The 26,948-nt window shown below is 42.3% G+C and overlaps 1 protein-coding gene and 1 pseudogene across 5 annotated transcripts in view; one reads left to right on the forward strand and one right to left on the reverse strand.

The window, feature by feature from the left end:
- The first annotated feature begins 193 nt into the window (after positions 1–193).
- LOC110980508 (poly [ADP-ribose] polymerase tankyrase-like) overlaps positions 194–26,948 on the forward strand; it is a 69,962-nt gene continuing 43,207 nt past the window's right edge. Inside the window, exons 1-13 of one of the 5 annotated variants that reach the window (XM_087133327.1) lie at positions 194–524; positions 5,522–5,621; positions 5,842–6,195; positions 13,342–13,653; positions 17,942–18,458; positions 18,873–19,169; positions 19,585–19,618; positions 21,283–21,378; positions 21,922–22,050; positions 22,638–22,718; positions 23,452–23,615; positions 23,972–24,084; positions 24,486–24,592. In XM_087133327.1, the coding sequence (XP_086989453.1) occupies positions 420–524; positions 5,522–5,621; positions 5,842–6,195; positions 13,342–13,653; positions 17,942–18,458; positions 18,873–19,169; positions 19,585–19,618; positions 21,283–21,378; positions 21,922–22,050; positions 22,638–22,718; positions 23,452–23,615; positions 23,972–24,084; positions 24,486–24,592 (2,409 nt within the window). In that variant the 5' untranslated portion in view covers positions 194–419. Of the gene's footprint in view, positions 525–907; positions 1,060–5,521; positions 5,622–5,841; positions 6,196–13,341; positions 13,654–17,941; positions 18,459–18,872; positions 19,170–19,584; positions 19,619–21,282; positions 21,379–21,921; positions 22,051–22,637; positions 22,719–23,451; positions 23,616–23,971; positions 24,085–24,485; positions 24,593–26,948 lie in introns of those variants that run through there. The other 4 variants (XM_087133324.1, XM_087133313.1, XM_087133317.1 and 1 more) reach the window with 4 other exon arrangements.
- LOC147800727 (uncharacterized) lies at positions 7,983–10,625 on the reverse strand (annotated as a pseudogene).

Here is a 26,948-nt window from a genome sequence, read left to right on the forward strand (position 1 = left end):
ACTAATACTAAAATGACGAAGCATATGGATGACAGAACCGACTAACGACTTGATTTCAAGTCTACGAATAGCGCCGCTACGCAGCGCGCTATGTGGGGGCGGGGGCTTGTGATGGGCAGGTCGTGACCTGCAAACATTCCGGGGCAATCGAGGGGCAGACAACTACATGTACATGTGCATGTATATGCAAATAAAGTCTGATCGTGTTCACTGCGAATCAATCGCGTCCTGTGCTGAAATAGAACACAAAGCCTGGCTGCGAACACAAGTCTCCCCACAGACTCTGTAAACATTACATTCAGCCTCGCAAACCAGCGAAACGTGCAACTCACTGACACTGATAGTTGCGTGAGTACCAGTTATACTGGCGTGTTGAGTCAGGCACATTATTTTGTCATGCCCAGCAAAAGGCAACAGGCATGACAAGGAGGTTAAGGAAGAACGATGCTCCCCAAAGAAGGGTAGGAACTGCTACATCGATGAAACTGAAACCGAAGGCGGTTAAAGGGCCTGTGATGACAAAGGTAAAAATCATATTTTGAGAAACTGTCAAGTTAAAAAATTATTAATATGTTGTAATTTTAATAGCAATAATGTTGGAATTTCTAATCATGAGCACCCTGTTCTTATAATAAGGAAAGAACGTCCACTTTGTTTTCAAGATAATTGACATTCAGACCTTGTACATCCGCTCCTTAATCCCCACCGTTCTAGTTCAGGCAAATTTTGACAATATTGAAGTAAAATAAAAAAAGAAAAGAAATCCGCGTTCTGCGAACGACAACCACTCACTGGCGGATCATCCCATGTTGTTTCAAGTCTGGTTACCCGGCCCGGCCATTAATAATACTAAGATTCTTCGAGATTCATCAAAACTCTCTATTCAGGTCAAGGAACCAGACTACTCTCGCTAATTTGTTATCGGTCACTGCTCCTCAACGCGTCACCTATACGATGAAGTTTTCCCCATAATTTCCCTCAAAAACCGGGGCCCTGTCCACTTTTCAGAAAACGCAGTCTTTCTGATATGAAAGAGGACATCCCTGCTAATTTAGCTGGGTGAGTTGTTTCATAGATGTAGACTTTGTATCCTTTTGTAGGAACAGAGTGCTAATGATGAGGAACACCATAATGTCGATGCACGTATTTTCATGTAGTTGTTATACTAGGCTGGGTTTAATCGATCAGCTACCGTCAGTCAACCCTGGACGAAATCTCCAACACTTTTCCTCTTTAAGCAATCCTCCACAAAGATGGAGTAGAATACTGGTGTTGGCAGGTAGGCGAATCATGCCACAGCAGATTGCACAAAATAATGTCATTCCGATCGACCAATAGTGCCCAATAATAATGGTGACAGAGGTTCGTGTGAATCTGTGTTGGCCATTATTGATCAATCAATCCATCTACAGGTCGAATCATTAATTTTCTGTGTAATTGGTTGAATCTTGGAGTATGAATACCATGACCTGTCCATTACTCGGCAATCCATTTTTGAAAGATATTTTTCTTTTGACTTGTCCCACGTCAACTGTCAACTAACGATGTCACATTACTTGTCCTTCATGAAGTCAGTGGGTAGAGTTTAGGCCTACATGTACATTTTGAATGTAAACTGTTCATGACATACTTGCATTTGATAGTGTCCTGTGCCAACTGTGGTAATGTGGAAAGAGTTCCATGTACGGGCTTCACTCATTTTCCCCGTGGTGGTTTATTAGCCATCGGATAGGGATAAAAAGTTTAAAAGTCAAATTTAGCAGGGAAGGTATGGAAGCGTAAATATAGAAAGTACTTCGACTTTTTTCTGGCCAGTCTCAGAGGGTTTGTGCACAAGGTGTTAAGTGATGTCCATGTATTGGGCAGCAACTATACATTTTCAGTGAGTGTTTTTTGGGGCACTTCTAAATTTTACAGAGATGAATCTGTCTGGTTCTATGCTTACATATACATAGATTGAAATGGCGAATTTGTCTTTGTGAAAGTGATTTCAGACCTGATAGAATTTCATACTTAATTTCCTTGAAAACCAGGGACCAGAACCCTAGGAAATATCCAGTAATTTAACGTAAGATCCAGTTTAGAACCAAGGAAGTATGACTTTGCGACTCTTGGAGTAAGAAGAACTCTACACTACCAGATTTTAACCCATCCCCTCGTATTCCAGCAGAGGAAGGTGTCGTACACGAATGGTGAAGTGCATGGTCATGATAGACGACTTCAATACTTTCATGTACGTGGCATCGGTTCCATGCTGGCTATATATTTGACTGGGTGTTGAGTGTCGATCCCGGAACAGTGGAAATCGATCGTATAATGTGTAGTTACTCACAAAGTGTTCCTGAGAGAATGCTCCAATTATTTATTTCCTTTCACAATAAGTGTATACACGAGCAACGAGATAAATATATGAATACTGATGTAAACATAAACACTCTGATACTCGAGAAGTTTGTAGCTAAGTTTATTGGGGATCATTTATCAGTCTGGGAGACTCGATGACCACACCATCGACTACTTACAAAATGGCAAGTCACTATTCCGTGTGAGTTGTGACCGTGTGACTTTGTAAATGGGTTCTTGACGCTAAGAGTTTTTGAACGCAGTCAAGTAATGTCAAATCGGGGTACATTCACGTTTTAAAACAATTTTCTCAACGTTTCTTCCCAAAAGCCGTCAAAACTGACACATATAGGCCTCCATATATGTCTGTTAATCTGAAGACTCGAGGCTTCAAGACCAAGGGATTGACTATTTCTTGAGAGAAAAAAACCCGAGCTTCTACCCACCACTCTCTCGTTCTTCCTGACAAAAACAACCCAAACAATCATAAAATGCATCGTACGCGCATTTCAAAGGCACTGAAAGTGAAATTGACGGTCCTATGGTACGAACCAGGGGGGGACGGAAGGGTATTGTGCGACAGGCGCCCCCTACGTTCAAACTATTCTCATTCAGTATTGTGCAGCAATGGCGTGCCCATCCTTTGTTCCTGAGCTGTGTGAAGTTGGACCACGATCCACGAACAGCCGGCAATATTTTTATTGATAATTTCTTAATTTCAACTTTGATTTAGAGTTTTTAAACCCCCATGACATATTTTTTATATGGGACTTTCACTTGTATCAGAAAAGTTAATTTTCGAGATGAAAACACATTTGTGATACAAACACATTTGTGTGCGCGGCCGGTTGTGCGTGCTGCGTCTCCACGTGCTGTGACCTTTGATCGAACGTGAAGAATTTTTGACTATACGCAAAACCAAAAGCAATGGACAAAATTTGAATGGGACGGATCACTCGTTTTGTATAACGTTGTGGAAAAAGGTCGTGGTGAAGGGAAGTATTTCCTTTAAGCGAGTACAGTCGGAAGGTGAGGCCTTTACATATATATTTCAGGGGAAAAAACTCGTTGTTCAAGGTGGGAGTTTTACAAATTAAATCGTTGTTATGCATCAAACTCTTTCCGCCCCCCCCTACGGACCTACTCCATAGGCGCGCACGATTTTTGCGCGTTTGACATAGAGCCCGCTGAGTACGCGCAATGCTTTATTCTGGAATGTATGGTCTTTGCATCCACGCCGATCCGTGCAAGAACTTAGTCTTGGTTCCAAGCATATTCCACGACACGAACCGTCACACGAATAGTCTGACTACCAGACCAGATGAATCTGACTACTTGACGAATCAAGGGTCCGGTATCACCCAATGTCACGTGACCAGGACTGGAGAAATTCCTCCAGTTTTCCCGGAAATAGCCGCAATATTCCGAAGTCGTCCTGTCTACATTCTGCATGTTCGGATGGTACCGTTGATGTTCGGTTATACCCAGTTGGGTAGTAGGTGGGCTTCTTGAACGTAAACCGTCGACAATCATGCATTGGCATATAACAACAAAGTTACAAACAAATTACTTTTTGATGGGTGTGTGCGTGGAAGGAATGTTTGCTGAATTGATCATAGAATTTCAAAATGCTTATGTATGATTTTGAATTTTCTGAGATTTTTTCAAGTGCGCCTCCTTACTCAGGGGAACACGCAGCTGAATTGGAACCCACCATGTACGGGAATGAAATCGAAAACATCCAGGCTTTCAACTTGTGACCTCTGACCCTTGCGTTATACCTATATGCCTGACCTAAGATTCTTTATCAAGGGTCAGATGGAATTTCAGGCTATTCATAGTGAAAGACAGCAATAGGTGGAAAGGCTTGCGGTAGCACCGTGCGAAGGAATATATCTCTCTTATGAGTATGTGTGGTTCTGAAAAGAACCGGGAAGGTTGTCAGGGAATCTTTGAGCAGGGAACCAGACTATGCATGTACATGTAGAGGGCGGTATCAACTCTTGAATCGTTATCACACTAAGGTCTTGGATATTTTGTAAGGTCTTGGGTGGCAACAGATGGTTGCGAAAGTAGGGTATGCATTATTCATATCACGTGACTTGTGATCGGCGAAAATTACGCAAATGACTTTCCACAGGCTTCGTTTTTAAAATTTGAACATTGGCCAACATCATTGTGAACATATTACGGATGCTCATAGTTATTAGCACTCGCCAAATATCCTTCTGTAGCCCGGGACAACAGCCCAAATGTCGCCATGAGCGCATATAAGAAACAAATCGAGCCATTTTCAATTTTTGCCATGCCGCACCATACGGTCAAGATGTATGATGTTCATGCTCGCTTTATCACTGCGAATTTGGTTATTTTTTACCCCAAAACCTGGATATTTATATGGTAAACAATCAGCGAATAGTTCAATATGGAAAGTTGTTATAAAGATATCTATTGGCGTATCTCAAAGGCATGTTCCAACAATCTAAAGGTGGCATTTTCTGCGGAAACTTTCCAACGTCGAGATTGGTACGCCGAATAATTAAATATACCTGTAAGGCTCAAACGAAGTTGTCGATTGGCTGCCTTGGAAAGTCGAGGGAAAAGCAATGAAAACACAAGAAATGAAAACAAAATAGCCTAGACTTCCTATGATAACGATTCCCGTGAAAATAGCGCCCTCTAACAGTGTACGTGTGTGGTTCGTGTCGCAAAATAAATACTGGAAGGTCTTTGAAGTAAGACTAGCAGGAATCCGGTTAAAAAACTTCATACCAATTTGTCTTTCTTTCGCCGATGAGGGTGCACTTCAACTCAGGGCTGATAGTCCTAATTTAAATACCCCAAATATGGTGCGTTTGTTTAGCCTGTCACGTGTAAGTCAAACTTACACAAAAGGGTTCGTTTAGCCATCATCTGATCTTTGTGCCTGCCCTCCTGGTGTCCACCACCACTACCCAGCTAGCGAATAGGTCTCTGATGGCTACCTGGGTGTAATGACGTCCCTGACAAACTGTTCGAGTAGTGGTAGTCGGATCGGTTGCACCCTCGATCTTTTCAGAGTACAGACCTTTAATGTGCTGTAGATTATAAGATAATAGTAGAGTAGATTAAGTAAAGTAGACTATAAAATAACAAAATGACCAAATCACCACCAGCACTAAACTTTCTGTTTGCACAGGCCAGAAAGCAGAAGGCTGGAGATTCTCTTTCCAGCATCCCTTTTCCGATGGGTAGAATCACAAGGCTGTCTCCGACATCTAAGATGCGCGTTGTGGATCGTAAGTCAGTTTTAATTTCATGTGATCTTTTTACTTCTTGCGCTAAGAGTGAGTGTGCTAGATCGACCCCAGAGAAACACTTAATCAAATGACGATTTATGGATCTTTGTGTTGAAAAAGTTGGGAACGGTAGTGTCTCAGAAGTTTGGGTTGCATTTTTTTGTTCACCCATGTGTGAGAATTTTGTTTTTCACTTACATTGATTTGTAATTGTCCTTAGGACCAAAACACATAGGTAAAGATGTTGAAATGCATGTTAGAGACAAACGTCGTAAGACCAGCAAGAATACTTCTGGCAGAGTGAGGACCAAACCATTTGCACAGCACAGCAAAGTCATGGAACCTGCCACCCAGAGGGTCACCAGACTGACCTTAAAAAGGTCTTCCGGAGTGGAATCTCCTGAGGCCAGATTGGTGAAATCTACTAATACAGGCAGAAAACAGGAAGATGTTGGAGTGATCGCTAAGAAGCCCAAGACTAGAGTCAAGACCCCTGCAACTCTAGAGGTAGCCAAGCAGCTGATGAAGGGTGGAACTTTGACCTCTCAAGCCAAGCGGACAACTTCCAAGAAAGGTTTGTGGAAATTAAGGCCAGAAGTTACCATTTATTTACAAGAAGTAGGAAACGCCTTAACTTTGCATTTAACTTACCCTTTTTACTCTAAAGAGCTCATAGTGCAACAAATTACATTATTATATAATGGAAACTTCCCAAAACAAGAACTTGATATATTTAGTTTCTTGACTTTTTTGATCACCACGTTTAGCTTCATAAAAACTACCTTCTTCACTGTTTAAACTGGCTGTGAAATCCCAGGATAATTGTTTTCCGTGTAAAATTACACCTGTACGCCATATACGTGGCTTAACGACGTAGACAAACGCACTTGTGCTGTGAAAAAAAACGACGTGCCGTAAATTGACGTTTATTTAGGTATAGGCGAAGCCGTAAAATTATGTTGTTGGCCATGCTACAGTGAATCGGCGCTGCTTTAAAACGGAATTTTAACGAATAGTAATGTATTTCATTGATCGTTCACAGATATTTTATAGAGCGGAAAATGCAACACGTGCCTTTTCGCAAGCATTCTGTTCCATTTGATTCTTTCCTTTTTAAATTTTATTCCACCTTTAAAAAACTTTATTTCAACTTTTTATTTCATGAATTTATATTCTTGGACTATTTTTGAACGACAAATTTTTGTGCAATAGTAACATTTATTTTGCACACACCTATGGGTACATTTACATTCTATCAATTTACATTGCATCAGTGTGCAGCGCGTGGGAAATGGCTCTTTCATTCACATACCGATGTACGTGAACAGGTAATATCTTTCGTTACGTTTTTGGAACCAGTCTAAGCTCTCCTTGCTATTATTATGAGTATGCACCCTTACGTCGTACTCGCTGATATGCAAAGGGAACCAGAAGCAAGAAAGCGCGCTCTGTATGCAAAACCATAACGTTGAACAAACGGAAATGTCGGAAATCTCCTCATTTGTTGCCCGGTTCGGCTTAAACTGGGTTTTCTTCTAGTTTCTGCGGAATCAACTGCGATTTTCGCTACCTGAGGTAGGGTTACACTTTTTTTGATAGGTTTAGCATTTTATGGTATTATTTAGAGACAGCTTAAAATGTACATTCCATTTGAAATTTGCCTTCACTTAGGTCGACGCAAGGCCTTAAGCGAATGCTCCGACTTGCAAACCAATGAATCAGGCTAATAGGGCAAGCTTTTGCTTTGTTACATAAGAGACGCATCACACCAATGGATAAGAAAGGCTGGGAACAGTCTATTCCAGGGATGGTCACGCTAGGCAAAAGGATACACCAAATCACATGTATCACAGTGTCTTTAAGTCTGAGGAATTCGAGTTGTTACGTTTATGTGCAGTCGGATTAACAGTGTGCCAAATTTTATTCAAATTTAACTCGCAAAAGGCTTATTACATGTAAACCAGTTGTAAGCTAAAGCCCTTGTTGAAACACAGTCAAGTCACATATGAGTGTATAGCATAATTATCAGGGCACGTGTGCATGTAGATCAAAAGAACCAAGCTCTAAAACCATTCACCTCTTTCAATAATGCATTTTTATTACAGAGAGAACTATGTAACACAGCATGTGTATATGTAAAAGGATATTATCAAGCAGAATGTTAATTCAGCCTTACAGGATTTGATTGAATTTTCCATACACAGTACACAGCCAAACGAAAATATTAAAAGCCTCAGACTTGGCTGACGAAGCAGCTTATCTCTGCCTCAGAGAAATTTTGGTTGGCTGAGCTTCAAGTTTACTTAAATTTTTGTTTTTCTATACTCAGCGTCCCAGATTGGGTTAAGTATTGATTGATGCTCAACCACGGCATTGACAGTTTGGTTGGCAGTCACATTTGTAGGTGTAGCTGTGATCATGCGCCAACTTTGGGGTCCTTCTTGGTCGTAGTTAGCGTGCTCCCTTTTCCTTTTTCTCTTAGGCTGAACAGAACCGAAAGGTCTTTCGGTGGGCGGTCGCCTCATTACTGAAGGTGTACTTGAGGTGTAACCAAGATACAAACACGGATCTGAATGGTCTTTAGTTGGCTTGCCATCTGGGAAATGTTTTGAACATCGCGATCGAATGATTTAGCAATCCAGTTCTTGTTTGTTTTTGGGTCCATTCTGTTAACGAGCTTCAGCCAGCGTTGCCTTGCTGCCGGATCACGTTTTTCCGTTGGGAATGGAAAAAGATGAAACGGCGGTTCACAGTCACAAGTTCCCAGCCCAAAATGGCACTTGTGCTTCAAACGGTATTGCTGCTTCCACTTTTCAAGGTGAAAAGTACTATTGACACAGCAAAGAGAGAAACCATAGACTTGTCCATGCTGGCGTGCTTTTCCAGTGTTCATTGAATATTTGTCAGCATAGATATTTTGAGCCACACCCCAGACCAATTTAATTTTAAACACTGCATTTACAAGCCTATACTCAGTCATTCCAATATTACATTGTAGTTGTACTTTCTTGCAGATACTTCTTGGACCTAAACTCGTCTACCAAGGGGAACGCCAGCAGAAAAAGGTCTGCAGTCCACCCTGGAGTCCTCAGGCTTGCTTGGTTGAAAAACGTCGAAAAAGAATTGTATATGTGCTTGCACAGCTTGCCCCTGACTTTGCCTAATCTAAAAAAGATACAGATCCTAATCATTTTTCAAGGAAAGGTTAACCTACAACTAGTAGTATATTATTGCTAAGCACGAAACAAGACTCCTCATGCTACATGGGGAATGCTAAGTTACAAACTGTAACTCATTTTTAACAGGTTTGAATACGAAATACTTTATTAGACACTGTACTACCCGATTGTTCATGACAATTTCCCCTTCTCTTTATCATTTAGTAAAAGCACTCTGGAATGTTGAAAAAGTGTTATCTTTCCGGATGAGGATGCAAAAACATAAAAGAAAGAAACAGATGGTGTATCATATTTTGAAGTGTTTGCCAACAGGAAATTTTGTCGTGGATAAGAATACAGTGCATAGGTTTCTTTAGAAAGCTGAAAAATTCGGCATAAGGCCAAGAAAGTCTCCGTTTTCTGATCAGTGCACACGTCACCCTAGACCTGCACGTCGGCAAAAAGTTTTTTGTTTGGTATAAAACGATGTCCAAAAGCTGCCAAACTTGCTTCATTGACTGGAATCCTGCTCCTGTGTCACCTGAACGTGTTTTTGATGGGGGTACGGTTGAGTAATATGTAAAGGGGTCTCTCTGATTTCCCATGGATACGTTTCGTCGGTTGCACTACAACGTGACGTGTCGTGAATAGTTTCAAGATACAAACTGACGTATCGTGTATACAAAGTCTACGGACGGTACGTCACTTCGTGGTTCACCTGTTGTTGGCATCCGCCTGTCTCGCGAGAAAATGAAGTATGTACCTTGGTATTGGTCTCTAGTTGAGTTGCAGCTCCTGCTTTGGCTATACACTCATGTACTGAAAATGCAGGTCCTGTTGCAGTTGCTGCCAGTGAATTACGCGCCAAGCTCTGTGGGTACTGATGCTGCCCTCTGCAGTCTGCCCCCCTCCTCTCCTCCCACTGCTCTTCCTTCCTCCACTCGCCCCTCTGAACGCCTGCCCTGACAGTCTGTTTTCAGCTGCTGCGGTCTGCAGAAGCTTCCTCCCAGCTTTATTGAATTGATGTCGCCTGCCTTCAGATCACGTCATTGAGGCGCTGGGCAAGCTTTACAGCAGGACGTGAGCCAGTGACATGCTCACCACATAGCATGTCCTTGGGAATACGGCCATCTTCCATCCTGCTCACATGGCCAAGCCAGCGTATTCACCGCTGAGCAAGGACAGCAAACATATTTTGAATGCCCCTCTGTGTCAGGACAGCCTTGTTTGGGACGTGGTCCTGCCATGTGATTCCCAAGACCCTTCTAATGGCAGCCCATGTGGAAGGTGTTGAGTCTGCGTTTTTGTTGGACGTAGAGAGTCCATGTTTCACTACTATAAAGCAGCGTGCTGAACACGCAGGCTTGAAACACCACCATCTTGGTGTTGACGGGCAACATGGTGTTGCTCCAGACCTCTCCACAGCTGTATCAGCGACAGTGTTCTGCCCCGAGTAGAGTTCCTGGTAGTGTTCTGCCCACCTCTCTACTTGTTTCCCACGGTCGGTGATGACATCACCTGTAGTAGACTTTAGCGAGGCGGACTTGGTGGCGGTTGGTCCAAAAGCTTTATTCATCCCTTCGTACATGGCTCGAATGTTGCCATAGTAAGCTGAATGTTGAATGCTCATGCAGAGGTTCAGCCAATAGTCGTTGGCGCAGCGCGCGTCGAGCAATCTGCTGGCATCATTCCTAGCTTTCCAGAGTGAAGCCAGTGTCTTCTCCGAGGGCTCCTTCTTGTGCTCAATCAACGCTGCTCTCATGGCTGCGAGTGCTGGCTCCAGTTTGGCGATTCCTTCCTCAAACGTGTCTGGGGTCTGCCTCTCTCGCTTGCCAAAGGTGTCCATTGTGAAGTTGTACATAACATCGCGAATGTGATGCCACCTCTCTTCAGCGTTGCCAGTGGGGCAATCTTTCAGGGCGTCCCTAAGGAGTCGGCAAAGCACAAGTTAGGCACTGAAGTTTTGGTATTGATACGTGGGCGTCCTTTCTGCCCATAGCGGTGGATTTGTTTAGGCTGAGACCAAGGAATGGTCGGTGTCACAGTCGGCGCAGTGATAGCTGCGAGGAATCAATACACAGTTCAGCGAGGGTCTTTGGTTGATGATGAGATCCGGCTGGTGCCAGTGGCGTGATCTGGGGTGCCGCCAAGATATGTTTTGCCTTTGTAGAAAAGAGCGGCTATGGCTATGGCTATGCAGAGGTCGTAGTAGGAGCATAACTCTAGGAGCCTTTGACCGTTCTAGTTTAGCTTGCCGACGCCAAAATGGCAAGTGCTTCTTGGCCAGGAGTCATGGTCTGATCCTACTCGGGTGTTGAAATCCCAAAATAGGCACAGATGTACAGTGGCAGGGATCTAGCTCTCTGATGGTGGATTCGAGCTCTACGTAAAGCTCATCCGTAATCTCTTCTGAAACATTTTTTCTTTCTCGGATTGTACGTTATATTCAAATAATACCAAGTTCATAGCCAGATTTTGAAATGGCAAAGAAGAAACAATTTTAAGGATAAAATTAAAGTTAAAATTACAAAATAAATTCAGATTTTAACACTCCTGGTTAAAAATTGAGTTAAATTATTTTCGTCATAGACCTTACGTTTCAATAAGCCGTTAAGGTCAGAAGTAATCATTTATTTTGTTGTTTACCTTTTATCGTTCACCATCCAATATCCATGTTCCCCAGATCTGTTCCCTTTTTATAAATTTTGTGTTGGGCACTGAACTTGGAACTTGACAAGTACTACACTACCACATTAGTGTTTAAGTAATTCTACAAACACCTTTCCATTGAAAAAATTGTAACGTATGTTGAACCAGTTTTTTAAAGAAGTTTTGTGAAGAAGTTTTGTATTTTATATTAACAGATTGAAACCTGCCACAGATGTGAAGGAATTAACATATAGATTTCTACCAGTTTGTTAAACTAAATAATCCTAAACAACTTCTCAAGTGGAAGTCATAATTGCTTCTTAAACCAAGAAAATTGTGGTAGAGCTATTGATTTCGGAGGACAATCTATAAACCTGCCAGTTCCTCGTTCGTTTCAGTATTTCTTGAAGCGCATTTAAACATTGTGAAGTACATGTATGTTGAATTTTTGACAAAGCTAAATATTTATTTTTGACGATTTGTCAGTTACAGGGTACCAAGACTTCAATAAAAAAGAAAAAGCACCTGAATACTTAGGTTTTCTGTGTTAGTTGATGTCTAGGGGTTGTTTCCCTTTAGTATGCAGCTTTGTTTGATTTCCTGATGCAAGGCCAGCACTATTGAAGGACTCTCATAGCAGTGGTTGCACAAAATTACTTGAGTGGGTCCCAACATTTTATACAATAGGTCCAGTGAACCCTCAGGTACACACTACTGGTTATATATATTCTTCAGCTAGAATGAGGGTTGTTGGTTTACAGAATGTAATGGGAAGTTACATTTCTAAAGCAGAATGTAATGGGAAGTTATATTACTAAAGCAGAATGTAATGGGAAGTTACATTACTAAAGCAGCAACTTCACAAGGCCATTACTGTAGAGGTAGAATTGAAAGGCTGTAGATTTGCAAACGAATGGATGCAAATTTACTGTATGCCCGTCACATTTCTTACAAAGCATCGATGCAAAATTTCAACGCGGGGCAGGTATCTGTTAACTCATATTTTTTACGTGTGTAATTTTGTAGTACCTAGTTTCTTTTACAGGGTAGTACTGGCGTCCAAATTGCCAGAGAAATTGTTGTAAAAAGATTTTGGTTGAAGTTTTTTTTACAACTGGCCAGCTTGCCGTCTAGTAATAGCGAAGGGATCACTGGCGGCAGAAGCGGGGAGCCAGTAGTCCCCCACTTTTTCGACTGGGGGCCTCACATTTTGCAGGTCCTATAACTGGATGGGGCTTAATAGATCGATCCCTTAATGGCTGATGCCTGATGGTCTAATAACTGCCCCCATTTTGAAATTGTTCCACCGCCAGTGGAAAGGGACAAATGAATTTTGCTCAGACACGTTTTTTGGCATCATTGTATTTTTTAATGTATGAAAACTGTTCAAGCATTTCCAGATAAATGAGGGTGCTCTTGCTGTGATGGAAATCATGGAAGACTCTGTTCAGTTTATGTATCCGTGGTAATATTTTGAACCCATGTAAGCCACCTGGCAACCTTTTATCAAAAGTGTTTCCAGGAGCAATTCTTTTAGGCCTGCAACAAGCTATTGCCAAAGAATTAGTTAAAACAGCGAAATGTAAAATTTTTAGCCGTTTTGTGCACAAATCAATTCAACAGTGAGGTAAAGTATCTGGGATGACGGTTTTGTTCATGTATATACAAACCTGCTTTAGCATAAAAACCAAAACCTAAAAAATACAGATCAAGCTAGCAAAACAATAAAAGAAAATAAGATTAACCGAAATTAAAAGGGGCATTTTCAATTTTCCTCCTCTAAACCTGTAGTGGGCAGATTATTGTAAGTACAGTTATGCAGCGTACTGAAAACATACTCATTTGGAAGGAGGTCTTTTATTTATTAAATATCACTGTGAAACCAGTTTCCTGATTTGTTTTTCAAAACATAGAGTCAACGATACCAAGGGACTTGAGAAACAGAACTCGAAAGACAACAAAACGTACCTCAAGCGAAGAGATGACAGAACTACCAACAAAGATACGGAAAGTCATTAAACTTGACCCCCAGAGAGTCGTCAAGGTGAACTTACCAAGAGCTGCTAAATCTATATCTGACTCCAAAGTGGTGATGCCTGGAAAGCAAAGGACAGACAAGAAAGTTGCAAAAACCCTGGCCAAGAAGTCCATGTCTACGGCCAGGATTGCTGTAACTCGAGTGTATTCCAAAAAGCCTAAAGGGCAAGCTTCGACTACCGAGCAAGGTGTGTACACATTTTGGGGGCAGAATAATCCAGCCACGTTAATCCACAATGCTCAGGCTCCTAGTATGGTGGAGGTACTATTCCAGCTTTTCGTGGATTTTATAAGCAGCACTGTGCACTGTGCAAACTGACATATAACTGGGGATGGAGACTTTGATCACATGCCTCTATTGACTGTAGTAATAATGGCTTAACAGGGATTTAACTTAGAATGGGGGCACAGATTTATTTCAGGATGCACTGAAAGCGACGTCGGGATCTCAAATGGAAGGGGCCACTTGAGGGCAGGATATACACCTGATAGTTATGCTACTGAGTTATAAACGTGTCTTTATTACTTCTAGATTTTTAATGTCGCACCAGATGGCATTACAGTGTCTACCGGTATTTTAAAAAATGTGGCTAGTTCCATTCACGATTATTCCCATTGTTTTGCAATTGTATTTGTTATTCACATTTTTGTTACCATGAGTATCTACTGGCTCAAGACCCAGCCCCGTCAAGAAAGCCGCTCACGGTCCTTTGACGGCGCCGACCCAATGCCAGAACTGGATACATTGAACAGAGCGGATTGACTGGAAGCGTGTCTAGTGGGGTTCACCATACAAAAAGGGAGAAAAAATGATAACAAAATATGACTAAATAAATAAAGACCCACACACAAGACACGATTAGTAAAACGTGTTGCAGTTGTTGCAAACTGAAATGGTTGACGGACGGTCCTTAAATTCAGAAAAAAGACTGGAGAGGTAACCGTTTGTATTCAACCGTATTTAGATCGTCGCAGACGCTGGGTAACGCGTGAACAAGACAAAGATAACAAATGTAACCAATGTAGATCATGTACGCAAGGTACAGTGACTAGAAACAGTACAGACTATTTCAAAAAGATCTGTCTTGTGAACACAATAAGTGTAAATCAGCTTGTAACATTTGCACGCCCAGACTGCGAGCATAGGACATGCAAATGTTGGTGTAAGGAGTGTAAGAAAAACTTGTGAATGGAAAGAGAGAAATCCTATGAAAAAATCCCACCTTTATCACTACAGGAAACATTATTAAATCATAAGTGTCACCAGAGTCGCTTAAAGAAGCAGACTTCAAAGACATTAGACGGTTTAAAAGTACTTTCAGAAACTGGGAATTCATACCTCGATTTTTTAACAGACCCAGTGCGGGTTTTTAGTTCTCACGGGAAACTAGTCATCATCATCGGTTTTAAGGCCGTCGTCCATCTTCCGCACTCACACCCAGAAGTCTCATGTCGGCAGACGCGATCTCCTGCCAGGTCTTGCACGGTCGGCCGACTGGTCTGAACCCCTCCACCTCCAACCTCGTGCATTTCTTGATCCAGTTGGCGTCCTCCCGCTTCACGTGACCATACCGGCTCTCGGCCTCAACTCCTCACTTGAAACATGGTCCGACAGAGACACGCCGCACATCCACCGGAACATTCTCATCTCCACCCTCTCAATCGCCACCTCTTGATCCGCTTTCATCGGCCATGTTTCGCTGCCATACACCATAGAGCTCCGAACAAAGTCTAAGTAGCTTGTATACCCGACCTTTCACCTTCAGGGGTGGCGACCTTGATATTAAGAATGGAGCAAGCTCCGTGAACTTTGCCCGGCCGCACCTCACACGTGCTAATGCCGCTGCGTGCGCTCATCCCTCCTCGCTCAGCAAATCCAATTACCCAGGTAACAGAACGACTGAACGACACCGTATCTCTGGCCATCAATCTCAAGGTCTTCTTTAATCTCTTCCGGCTGTGAAACCTGACCCCGGCAGCCCTTACGACTATAAATTGAGCTCACCGCCTACAGACTGCCCCTCACTCCACTGCACCTCCTGTGAACCCACTTCCGATATGCTGTACACTGGGCACTGGTCTGAACCACACGGCCATGCCCCAGAGCTTGTCACCTCCCCTCTGCCCACGCGACTGACCATCACTTTGGTCTTTCCGGCATTCACCTTCAGACCCTTCCGAGCAAAGCTTGCCCTCCATGCCGTCGTCTTGGCTAGGCTCTCAGTTCCTCTCTGGTCCTTGCCATGAGGACGAGATCATCTGTGTACAGCACCTCGCAGGGTAGCCCTCCTCTCGCCTCAGTCGATACCACACGCACACGCACCGAGCCCTAGTGCACCCCAACATTTACCCCGAAACTCCTGCTGTCACCACCCGCTGTCCTCGCCACCGTCTTCACCCCTGAGTAAAGCAACATCACCGCTCCCACCAACTGCTCCTCAACCCCCTTCTTCCTCATGGCCCACCTCAGCACCTTCCTCCAAAAGCCGAAGTACACCAGTCACTAAATGTTTTTTCTGGACTTGACGCACGGTAAAAATGGCATCTGTCGTCCCTTTGCCGGGTATGAAGCCGAACTCCATGTCATCAATATTCACCTAGCTACAAAGTCATGCCTCAAGCACCCTCTCCCAGACTACCATGGCTTCCTTGAGGAGCTTAATGGCCCTGAAAAAGCCACATTCCGGCAGGTCCCCCTTTCCCTTGAGGAGTGAACCCAGAATACTACTCTGCCAGCCCAATGGTATCTCTTCATCCGAAACAATGGTGTTAAACCGGGAGGTCATCCGAGCCACAGCTGTATCACCAGCCGCCTTCAACATCACCACAACTCCATATGGACCGCCTGATTTTCCTGACTTTGTGACAGATATCGCTTTGGCCAACTCCTCATGACGCCCAAGGCGACATCTGGATTCCTGAACAATCTCGCACTCCACGTCTCAGTCCTACACTTTCTCCACGTACATCAATCCTTCGAAAATACTTCCTTCACACCTCCTTCACGCACTCACTGTCAAAATCGATGTTGCCGTTCTTGTCCTTCACACAGTTGGTACTAAAGACGTCCCGCCGATCCTTTGCCATCTGCTTTGCGATCCAAAAAACTGCCTTCTCCCCTCCTCATTCCTTAGCTCCTCCGCAAACTCCTTCCTTTCCTCTCCTGAGCCCTCTTCACATCTCTTCTGGAGACCCGCTTCGCCTCGAGATAAGCAATCCTATCTGCCTCCAAACTGTTGCCCTCCACGAATCTTGCCACCAAGTCATTCCAACACCATGCCTCCCTGTGCCATGGCGGATATACCAGCGGACTGGCAGAGAAGTATTCTGGATCCACTCTTCAAGGGGAAAGGGGGAGCCGCTGGAATGTGGCTCATTCGGGCTCACGAAGCCCGTCAAGCAAGCCATGGTAGTCTCGGAGAGGGTGCTTGACACGAAACTCTGTGGCCAGGTGAATGACATGGAGTACCGCTTCATCCCAGACAAAGGGACGATATATGCCACATTTTTCGAAAAAATTCCAGTTCCTTATAAAATGCGATGTCATTCGGCTATGGCCGATGGTAAAATGACGTAGCTTGTAAAATATTAGGTAAGTCCTGGAGTACTCTGCTTCTAGAAAATCCCAACACTCTGTTGTTAGTTACAAAGATTATAGAAAATTCCAAGTGAGTCATTGCAAGTTAAATAAAACAAAAAAGAATGAACACAAACTAAGTCTTGCGCAGCGTTGACCCACGAGTGTCACAATAAAAGTTGACCTTTGATTCACCTCAACCCCATTAGGCACGTTTTAGTCTCTCCGTTCAAGGTCTGAATGTCTGGGCTTGGGTCGGTGCAAACCAAACACCGTGAAAGGCTTTCTCGACGGGGCTGTATCAAGACCCAGTAAACAGAGATGGTCAAACATTGGCTGATTCCCCCTACTCCCTGGCATTTTTTTCAATACTATATTCCAAGATGTGCATCATTGTCTACGGATCAGTATAGCCGATTACTGAAAACTCCAGTACTCAGTTGTTTTCATTCCTGATCAGATATTTTGAGAATCCTTGTTTAGCGTTTCTATATATGTTTCCACCTCTGTATCTGTGTCCGAATTAATACGACTAGACAGTGGTCCGGCTGTGGTGTTTTCCACAGTGATCATTTTGTGGTACTGGAGCACATCCTTGCCCAAGTTAAAGTTCAATCTTCATGACAGATGTCATAGTTTGGATCAATGTCAGATTCAAATACAGTGTTTAAAAAAATAAGAGTAGGTTTTGCTGGCAAATTTTAAAAAGTTGCCAAAATACTAGTTGAATACACATTGTTGCAGCTATTTACATCTCTTATACATTGGAAAGGACGTGACATGTTCAAGTGGTGACATTTTGTGATAATCATGACTTGTCACAGGAGCCTTGAATGTTCCTCTGTACCCATGGCATTTTGTTCAGTCAATGAATTTCAACCTTTGCAATTGTATTTCAGTTAAGAGGACTGCTGTGAGGCAAAATGCAAAGAGCATATTCAATTCCTCTACAGAAAAGGGAGGGGCTGCTGAACTTCAAAGAGGAGGTAAGAAAGGGGGAAAAGCGAGATCTGAGAAAGCCAGCAGCGTAAAGAACACAAAGGTTGTCAAGACCAAGAAGGTCACCGTTGGAAAGCATAGTAGTCAGCAGACGAAGGCCGCATCCACCATCAAGAAAAGGGCCGTCGCAAGGAAGCTAGTGGTCAAGCCAAAGACATCCAATGCCAAGAAAAAAACCGTCACAAAGGAGGCAAAACAAAAAGGGAGTCTGGTGCCAAAGCCAAAGACATCCAATGCAAAGAAAAGGACCGCCGCGGGGCAGGTGAAGCAAAAAGGGAGGCTGGGGGTCAAGCCAAAGAAGGCAACCAACAGCAGTGGTCTTCAAATGAAGAAGAAAGTGGCCACACATCCCAACAGCACACTGACACCAAACCGGAACATCAAAGTGGTTGACAAGGATCCTATGTTCGAAGTCAAGTATGTCACAGTTGTAGATTATGGTCGGTCCACGTCCATGTTTAACACTTTTTACAAAACAAGCATTTGAATCCACGGATATTGAGACTGATTATGAAGTCTGTGTGCCCAATAAGCCTAATCCGAGGCTGAGTTGTGATTTGTATATACGTGTACATACGTGTACATACAAGTGTGAATTCTGAATTTCAAAACATTTACTAAAATGCATCTGAATGACATGACTTCCAGAAGGTCATACCGATAAGGTTTTGAATGTTTCTTGAAAAGGAAAGTTAAAGAAGTTATCGTGTGGAATGCAGGAGCTTGCTGCCATTTAGTTTGACTTTATAGTTTAATTTGTCTCAAGTCAATCTCCTTATTGCAAGTGAAAAGTAAGAGGATAAAAGCTGAGTTTTCGTGTATTTGTCTTAGGAATGAGAAGGAAATTCCCAAAGTGTCGGATTACGTCAACTGCAAGCGGGCTATCCGCGCCGTCTTGACCAAGGACAACGCCCTCTTGAAGAAACTGATCAATAACACCAAGGAGATCCCTTCCTTGTTCGTCTCGAGAAGCGTGTGTCTGAAGGATGACGCCCTGGACTATGCCCTGAAGACGGAGAACACCGATGCGCTCAAGCTGCTCATCGCAGAGAAATGTTACAACCGCGACAAGCCACGTAAAGCCATGCCTGACCAACCATCTCAAAATGACTTCAACACAAATCCACGGTTGGTTCAGCTGTAAATCACTCAAGTCTGAGAGCCTGATATTTTGGTTTTGATAATAGCAGAATCTTTCTGAAATCTGTGTTTTGGAGAATGATTCAGCCAGGATAAACGCTACTAATCAGGAAGGAATATTCAGTTCATGTATATACAGGGACCTCTTGCTGGTTGCTTTGATGCAGCATCATTTCTATTTTGTACTGCATTAAGGTCTCGTTCCTATCTTGGCAATCAGCATTCTCGGCATTAATACATGTATTTCCCAGGAACGTGTATTACTTTCTAGCCGTTCATAATATAATCATTGTTAATCGATCTTCACATTTTATCTATTAGCACTACAAGGGTATGTCTTTTATTTGTGTTTTCTGACATGCAATGTTTGGATGACGTGCGGCGTTGCCAACCCATGGAACAGTTATGGTTATGAAGGGAACAGTGCCTTAACTAAGGTAACAAACTGCAAATTAATGGTAACTAGAAGAAAGCAAATGTGCTGAGTAATTATTAACTCACTACCGGCGAAAAGCAGTGAGCCAATCCTAACCATCCCTAATGTATTCCCTAGTGTTGAAAATATTTTTGTGTTCATCAGCTTTACAAAAAGAAGCCAATATTTTGTAGGGTCAGGAGTTTTCATGGGGACTCGCTCGCATCCACTTCGTGTTGTCCCCTCTCTAATAAAGCAGCTTTCAAGGTATTTCGGGTCAAGGTTATTCCTGGAAAAATAAATGAGAACAGTTCTGGAGATCATCATCAAAAACTTCATTCGAAAAAGTTATCATAGTTAGAGAAAAAGAAACATTCAGTCTGAGTTTTCTGAACCACAGGAGTAAGCAATGTTCACACTAAGTGCATGTATATGTGTGTATGGAAGAATCGTGCCAGTGCAATAACCTGAAAACTACTTCACGTATGGACTTCTCACACTAGGCTTTAGGATTGCATTTAGGGCCAAAAGGTCGAGGGTCAAGTTTGAAACAAAATATTTTGGAAAACTGACAAGGTGCTTACAAATAATGATAAATACTAAATCGATAACCAAGAAATGGAGTGGAGCGGGATTTGAACCTGCGACCTCCGGAATACGATACCAGTGCTCTATCAACTGAGCTATACAGCCCTATATGCTGGTGGTCCTTCCCATTTGTGGGCTCTTTAGCGGGGGGCACTAGTCAGAAGCCATGAAACTTGAAACACCATATGGCCATTGACCAAGCCCCAATTACACGATGCAACCTGGGGAGTAGTGAAGTTTGGATAGTGTTAATCTGCATGTAGATAGTGCACAGTTTTGTAATGTTATAGCGAGTTCGAGAGACAACTATAGACCTTTTTCCTGTGACGTCACAATCGTGCTGGATCGCGATGTATTTGATGGTAATGAGTGCATAATGTTGTGATGGCAATATACTTATTCAAGATTAACTAGTCAAGCATTCAGTGGTCTTACGTGCGCTTGCATGTGGTTGAAGCTGCCCATAGGAGTGTATGCAATCACCGTTGTCACGGCGGTCCACACGTGGTGGTATTGTTTACATTTGGCGCAATCCAGTCACGTGGGTGAGAAAGGTCTATAGTCAACTATAGTTCGACAACAGTTGCCCCAACGATAGATGGTATGGCCCATCTAGACAAGAAACCCAGCCTTAGGGCATGTTCACACCACTGGTCATCAGTAGATGATTTCATTTATCAGTCTGGAGGGAAACACTCACATGAGAACCAATGTCAAAAGGTCCCAGCCAGCTGCATAATGTTAGTAACGATGGTATTGTACTAAGTACAACACTTATTAGCTCTATAAAATTGGTGCTGGGGTTAACGGTGGAGGAGGGCCTGTGGAAATAGAAGTGCCCCATCCCCCTACACACTTCCCAGCCCCATTCGTTTGATGGGTGGCTTACAACTGGACAGTTTCTGTAAGTATCCATTCAGCAAGATGAGGATTATATTAAGTTCCTCTGACAGAATCCGAATGTCTCGTACAATGGTTACGTAACATTGTGACCATTTCCTGTGTACAGTATGTGTGTTTTCTGTTCAATGTGAATGCTGGACAGTGTGAACGCCATTATTTTCCAATTTAAGTCCGTCTGTTTTCCTTTTTATTCAGGACATTGATTACATAGGTGGCACCAGAAACATGGTACGATTTGATAAAGCTTTGAACCATGGTGTGTCGATTGATGTAATCTCTCTCGTAGCCGAGGTGAGTTCTTGTTTGGGTGTAAACGCATAAGGATCATTGCACGGAGAAAATTGAAAAGGATTTATTAGTCTCATTCGAGAACGTTCCCCTTAAGCTTGAAACCGGTAAAAGTGAGTTATTGCGGTCATGGTTTTGTGCAAAGTTTGCACTCCTTGGAAAATATCTACTCGTCACTTTTGTCTCAGGACCCAGTAAATTTGGTTACAGGCAAACTTTTCAAGCTTGAGAAAGGAGCAGCCTTTAGGATACCTGAAACTTGATATCCCAAAGTGACCAAACTATAAATGCACATTGGTTGCTGGATCGATTGCTTAAATAAAATGAACAGTGTGTTAGTTTACAGAAAGCTTAGAATGCCTGGAATGACTGTCAAGATGCTAGAAAACGTGGCATGATAATTGAATAGCTTGCTGAAACACAGTGGAAAGTTATTCTTTCAAGGATGTGGTTCTCAGAGAAGAATCTTTGAGGGAAAGGTTGACAGTTCAAGCCATAGCTTTTTGTAATGATTTCGACCAATATATTTTACTACTTTTGTGGAAGGGTTTTAGATACGATTGTACAGGCAGGATTCATCGCGCTGTGAGGGCAGGCCACAACAAGTTGGCCTCACAAATGATGAAAAAATTCAAAGGTCGTAGAGGGAACGGCTTCATCAAACTTCATGAGGAGGTAGGGTGATAGTTATAAATGTTCCGTGCGTGTTGATTCCCTACGCTGGAAATTTGAGTTGAATAAAAAAAATTAAAAGAGCAATTGTATTTTGCATATCTAGTAGGTTCTAGGCTCCTTTGGAAATGGTTTTTTTTCTTATCTTGGTGGGTGTGCACGTACAGACTTGACAAAGGTAAAAGGTTTGCCCAAAAGTCATGAAATTCCAAGTAGGCACAATATGGTATGCAATACATTCCCTTGTGTGCATCTGAAATCACACGAGCATGCGTTTCGCTCGAAAAATTTATTTTAGTCAAGCATTTTTCTATATTTGAAAGCTTCCTTTTTAAACTTGGAACATTCGGAGTTGTAATAGCTCGAGTCAGTGACTCCACTCAAGTCCGACTCAACTCGAGTCGCTAAATTTAGTGACTCTTTATATCACTGGTACCATTTCAGAGGAGTAAATATTTGTTATAAAAGGATAAACTCAACCGACTCACCACAAAAAAGGAAAAAAAGATTATTATCCATAACGGTTTGATTGCTTGAAGTATTCCTAACGTTTATGCTCCTTCTGTGACCCTTTTTGTTTGTGGTAATAGGTTTTGTCGGCCACAAAGCCTGAACAGCTAACTTCTTTGAAAGCCGAAAAAGTCACCAAGGAATCCTACAAGAACCAAAGGGCAAGTGTACATGAGCATTGGAAAGTATTAACCCAGTTCCTCCCAGACCCATTAAAAAACACTAGGAGATTTTAGTGGATTAGACAGAATTGAGGAAGGAAGAGACGGCCAACATGTTCATTTCTTGGAGCTCTCTTTGCCTTGCCAGTTCCAAGTCAAAGTTAAACTGTCTTCTTGCACAATGGAGAATTTTAAGGATTTGAGGAGGTCCCTACACTAAAAATGTTTGATTTGCTGAAATTGGTTATCAACAATGGTCATGTTAATCGTGGAAAAATTGTTAAATATTTCATGTAGGGTTTCCAAATGCATACATTTACAATAAAAATATTCAATAAATGATCAAATTAGGAGGAAGGGAAAATGAAATAAGGTTTCAGTTCAAAAGTTACAGAATTACTTAAATATATATCGCAGTAAAGTAAACAAATACCAAAACTACTCAAGAACAACTCATATCATATGTATGTATCTAACTAAAAAAACAAGTAACCAAGTGAAAAGTCACAAAAGTAGATAAGTATTAAAAAGGTTGATTGTTTACCAGTAAAAAACAGTTGCAAATATCAGTAGTAGTTGCAACCACATTGCTTAATTTGACCTACCTATTAAAAGATTTTAAGCCTAGAATAAAAAAATGATCCTTTCTATTTGAGCACCAATTAACACACCAAAATGGGACACAAAATACCAGGGGGATGATGCTTTTAATTCTCGTACAAATTGTTGATAGATAACGCCTCTGCACTGTGCAGCCATCAACCCCAACCCTAAGATCATAGCCAAGTTGTTGTCAGTGTCCCCAGGCGTATCGTTTCCCGACCAGGACGGCTTCACTCCCATCCACTACGCCGCAGCGTGCAAGGGCAGTGGTCCTTTGGAACTTCTGCTGAAGAGGTTTTTATAGTTCAAATACAGGATAGAAATAATACCAAAGCTAAGTTTGGCCTGCTAACCTTTTAGGTGATGGAAAAACACTAATCAACTACCCTGCACATTTGCCCGTTTGCGGGAAACATTAGTGTATAGGCTAGCAGAAAAGTTCAAAGCAAGTTGGCAAATGATCAGCTACTTGGAAATTACTGCCATTGTTGACTTTTTTGGTTCGTAAATGCTGAAGGTATGTTGTGATTACAATATCATTTGCCAAATTTTTCTAACCAACTCTGGAATAACTACAATGCACACAAACATTTTGATGGCTCAACACAGGTGCCAGTGCTTGACCTTTGTTCTTGCCTTTTCTTCTCCAGTGGTGTAGACGCTGAAACGCCACAAGCCAAGAAACTGGTGACCCCATTAATGATAGCTGCAAAGCATGGCCGGACTAAGAATGTTGAAGTTCTTCTCAAGAAAATAAAATCTAGTACGTTTAGCTCAGACATTGACAATATTATGAAACCCCAATTAAAACTAGACATGAACTTGCAAGAATGCTTAGCAAATATTGCTAAATTGCAAAACTAGTCAGGAGGGTGGTCCATGGGGAATGCAAGAGGAAAAGGGGACCTTGTATTACTGCCTTGTTATTAGATTTGCAAATGAACACTTCTACCAAAGTGGAGAAACTATTAAGAGAAATTATATGAATGATTGATATGTGTTCGTACTCGACAGAGACTGAACAGTGATATCTTTATTATGTCAAGAGGCTCCCAGACCTGAAAGCTAAGAATTTAGGAACCTAATCCGATGCTCGATGTCATTAATTTTAAGCAGCATTATAGGTCACTTTGAAGTTGCTTTCTGTTTCGTATTTTGTACCAGTTTTGGCTTCTGACCCTAACCAGACACAACCAAAGAGGTTTGGGGTGAACAGGATGGACAAGAACAAGCACTTTGCCATCCATTATGCTGCAGAAGGTGGACATGTGGTATGTTATTACTTATGACAAATTTGGTCTTCTATCATATGAGGGCAGTTGGTTGCCTTTAGACTTAGGTTGGTGCTGGCTCTTTGAGAATCTCTCAGGAAACTTAGGATGGAATGAGCATTCTGTCGTCTCATCGTCCAACATTTAAAATTTCAAATCAACGTTGTTGCTTTAGGTCTTTGTGTTTTTTGTGATGAAAACTGAGGGAAGAAAGAGATTAGCTGAGAAAGTTTTACTTTCTCCTTGACATTATTAATAAATCTAAAACGGGATGACTTCCAGCTTTGTTTACGTGTATGCTTTCCTATGGGGGATCGGTTGATCACGTCTCACCTCATTGTCATGGGAAAGCACTCGAGTGTATAAGGCCAGACATCATGATGTTATTGGTCTGTTGTATCCTCAACTTACGTCAAAACACGGATTCATTGTTACAAACCAGTTCGAGGCCAGTTCACCTTTAAAAAGTTTTGTTAATTGTTCAAACTATAGCCAGTATTGTACACTGTAGAAGCAGTTAGAAGTTTTAGCAGTGGGGCAGCCATTATGAGCTGTTTTAAGCATGCCGCTCACACATGGACGGTGCTGTTGGAGTGGGAAAACTTGCGGTTAACACAAAGGGTTCTACTCAATCAATTAGCACCCTCCTATTTTGTCTGCCAGACCTTGTCTGTCAGAAGAGTTTGCAACACTTTACCCCAGATTCTGTATTCTGATTGACCGAGAGCCAGTCACATGGCATTTGCTGTTTTTGCTGTCTAGTTGTGCACAGCCAACATTGATCAAAAGATTTATATCCTTGCAGCAACCAAAATATGCCTACGGTGTATGCGTATGACCACCGGCATTTTGTGCAAATGCGTAGTCGTGTGAGTTTGTTTCTTCATTCAATTGAGACCCTGAACAATAGAGGACAATAAGGTCCCCGAGTGACAGAGGGTCCCCGATTGACAACTGTGTACAAAACATATGAGTGGTCTTCTAAAAAAGTTTAAGTACAATCAAAAAGAGGAACAATAGGGGGTCCCCAGTTGCAGGCAAATACACACTTGGGTGTGTGTGTCTGTTACGACACCCGATCCGACCACCCAAGGCTACTTAGAAGTAGGGTTGCACATCAAATACGCCACGCTCTAGGTTGGTATCACCAAGGCCTCGCCTGCCGTATGTCAGAATGGCTTGAATGGCATCATGTTCACAGCAGAAACTGCAGTCTTTTGAAAACAATGGACATCGAATTGTTTCTACTTCTATCGCCCCCGCATCCACTGGGCATTTGACTTGGGTTTGCTTGTTTATTCTTTGGACTCAGAATTTTCTTTTGAAGTAGTTGTATCAGCCCCTCAAAACCACGGATTACAATTGGTCATTTGAATGAATTAGCTGTTGTGGACACCGGCTGAAACACCTTTTGTTTTTATTGAGATTTTTGGGGGGTGTTTCGGCACCGGCCGAAACAGCTATTATTTCTCTTCAGATTTTTTCTTTTTCTTTCTTTTCTTTTTTTTGGGGGGGGTCCGCATAGTGCGCCAATATTACTATATTTTTTTGGCTTTTGTGCATTGAGGAGAGAAGCATTATTTTTCTACAGATTTTTTTCCCATGTTCTTCGTTTTCAAATTCCATAGACTTGTACGCAGATTTTCCCGTCGGTAGTTTGCTATTTACCGGTACATAACCACAACACATAAGGCAAAGGTCTTTCGCGAACAATGACGTCATGATGACATCATGACGTCAGGTTTTGTGCACGTTTTTCAACAGCCTGACTTTGGCACTGTTATCGAGCTGATGGAGTTTACTTCGAGTGCACACTCTTAGCTCACCAACTACTGAGGGTCCCAGGACATTCGCATTTGACGTCATCGGGGGTCACGTGACATAAGATTAAAGTTGCAGTTTGTCCCCTTAGGTTTCGAACACGTTTTTCTAATAAGCTCTGCTTCCGATCTTAATAACATAGCTTCTACATAAAAAATGCACCTTTTCGTTTCACCCAATATACATCAAGAACACTTAGCCTCACGTAACAAATGATTGATTAATTTGGAGTACCTTTGATTTCAACAGCACAGTGTCCACAGTTTAAGATTACTAAATAACTACTGTGCATCCTACACATCCAAAAAATATTTTCCTAACTTCCAACAACTTCCGTCAACATCCATTCCCGGACTTGTCAGAGCTCTTACGCGAAGGTACCTCGAATCAGCTAATCCTTGTCGCTCATCTCCAACAGACGCAGCTTGACAATAAGTCTTATGAGGAACTTGCTTCCAACCTTGACCTACCTACCTAACTCTACCATCTTGGTCAGGATACACGGGCAAGCGTATTATTAACCACCAACACCAGT

Source organism: Acanthaster planci, linkage group LG01 (genome assembly GCF_054643075.1).
Source record: "Acanthaster planci isolate LZ-2023a linkage group LG01, COTS_SCS, whole genome shotgun sequence".
Taxonomy (NCBI): Eukaryota; Metazoa; Echinodermata; class Asteroidea; order Valvatida; family Acanthasteridae; genus Acanthaster; species Acanthaster planci.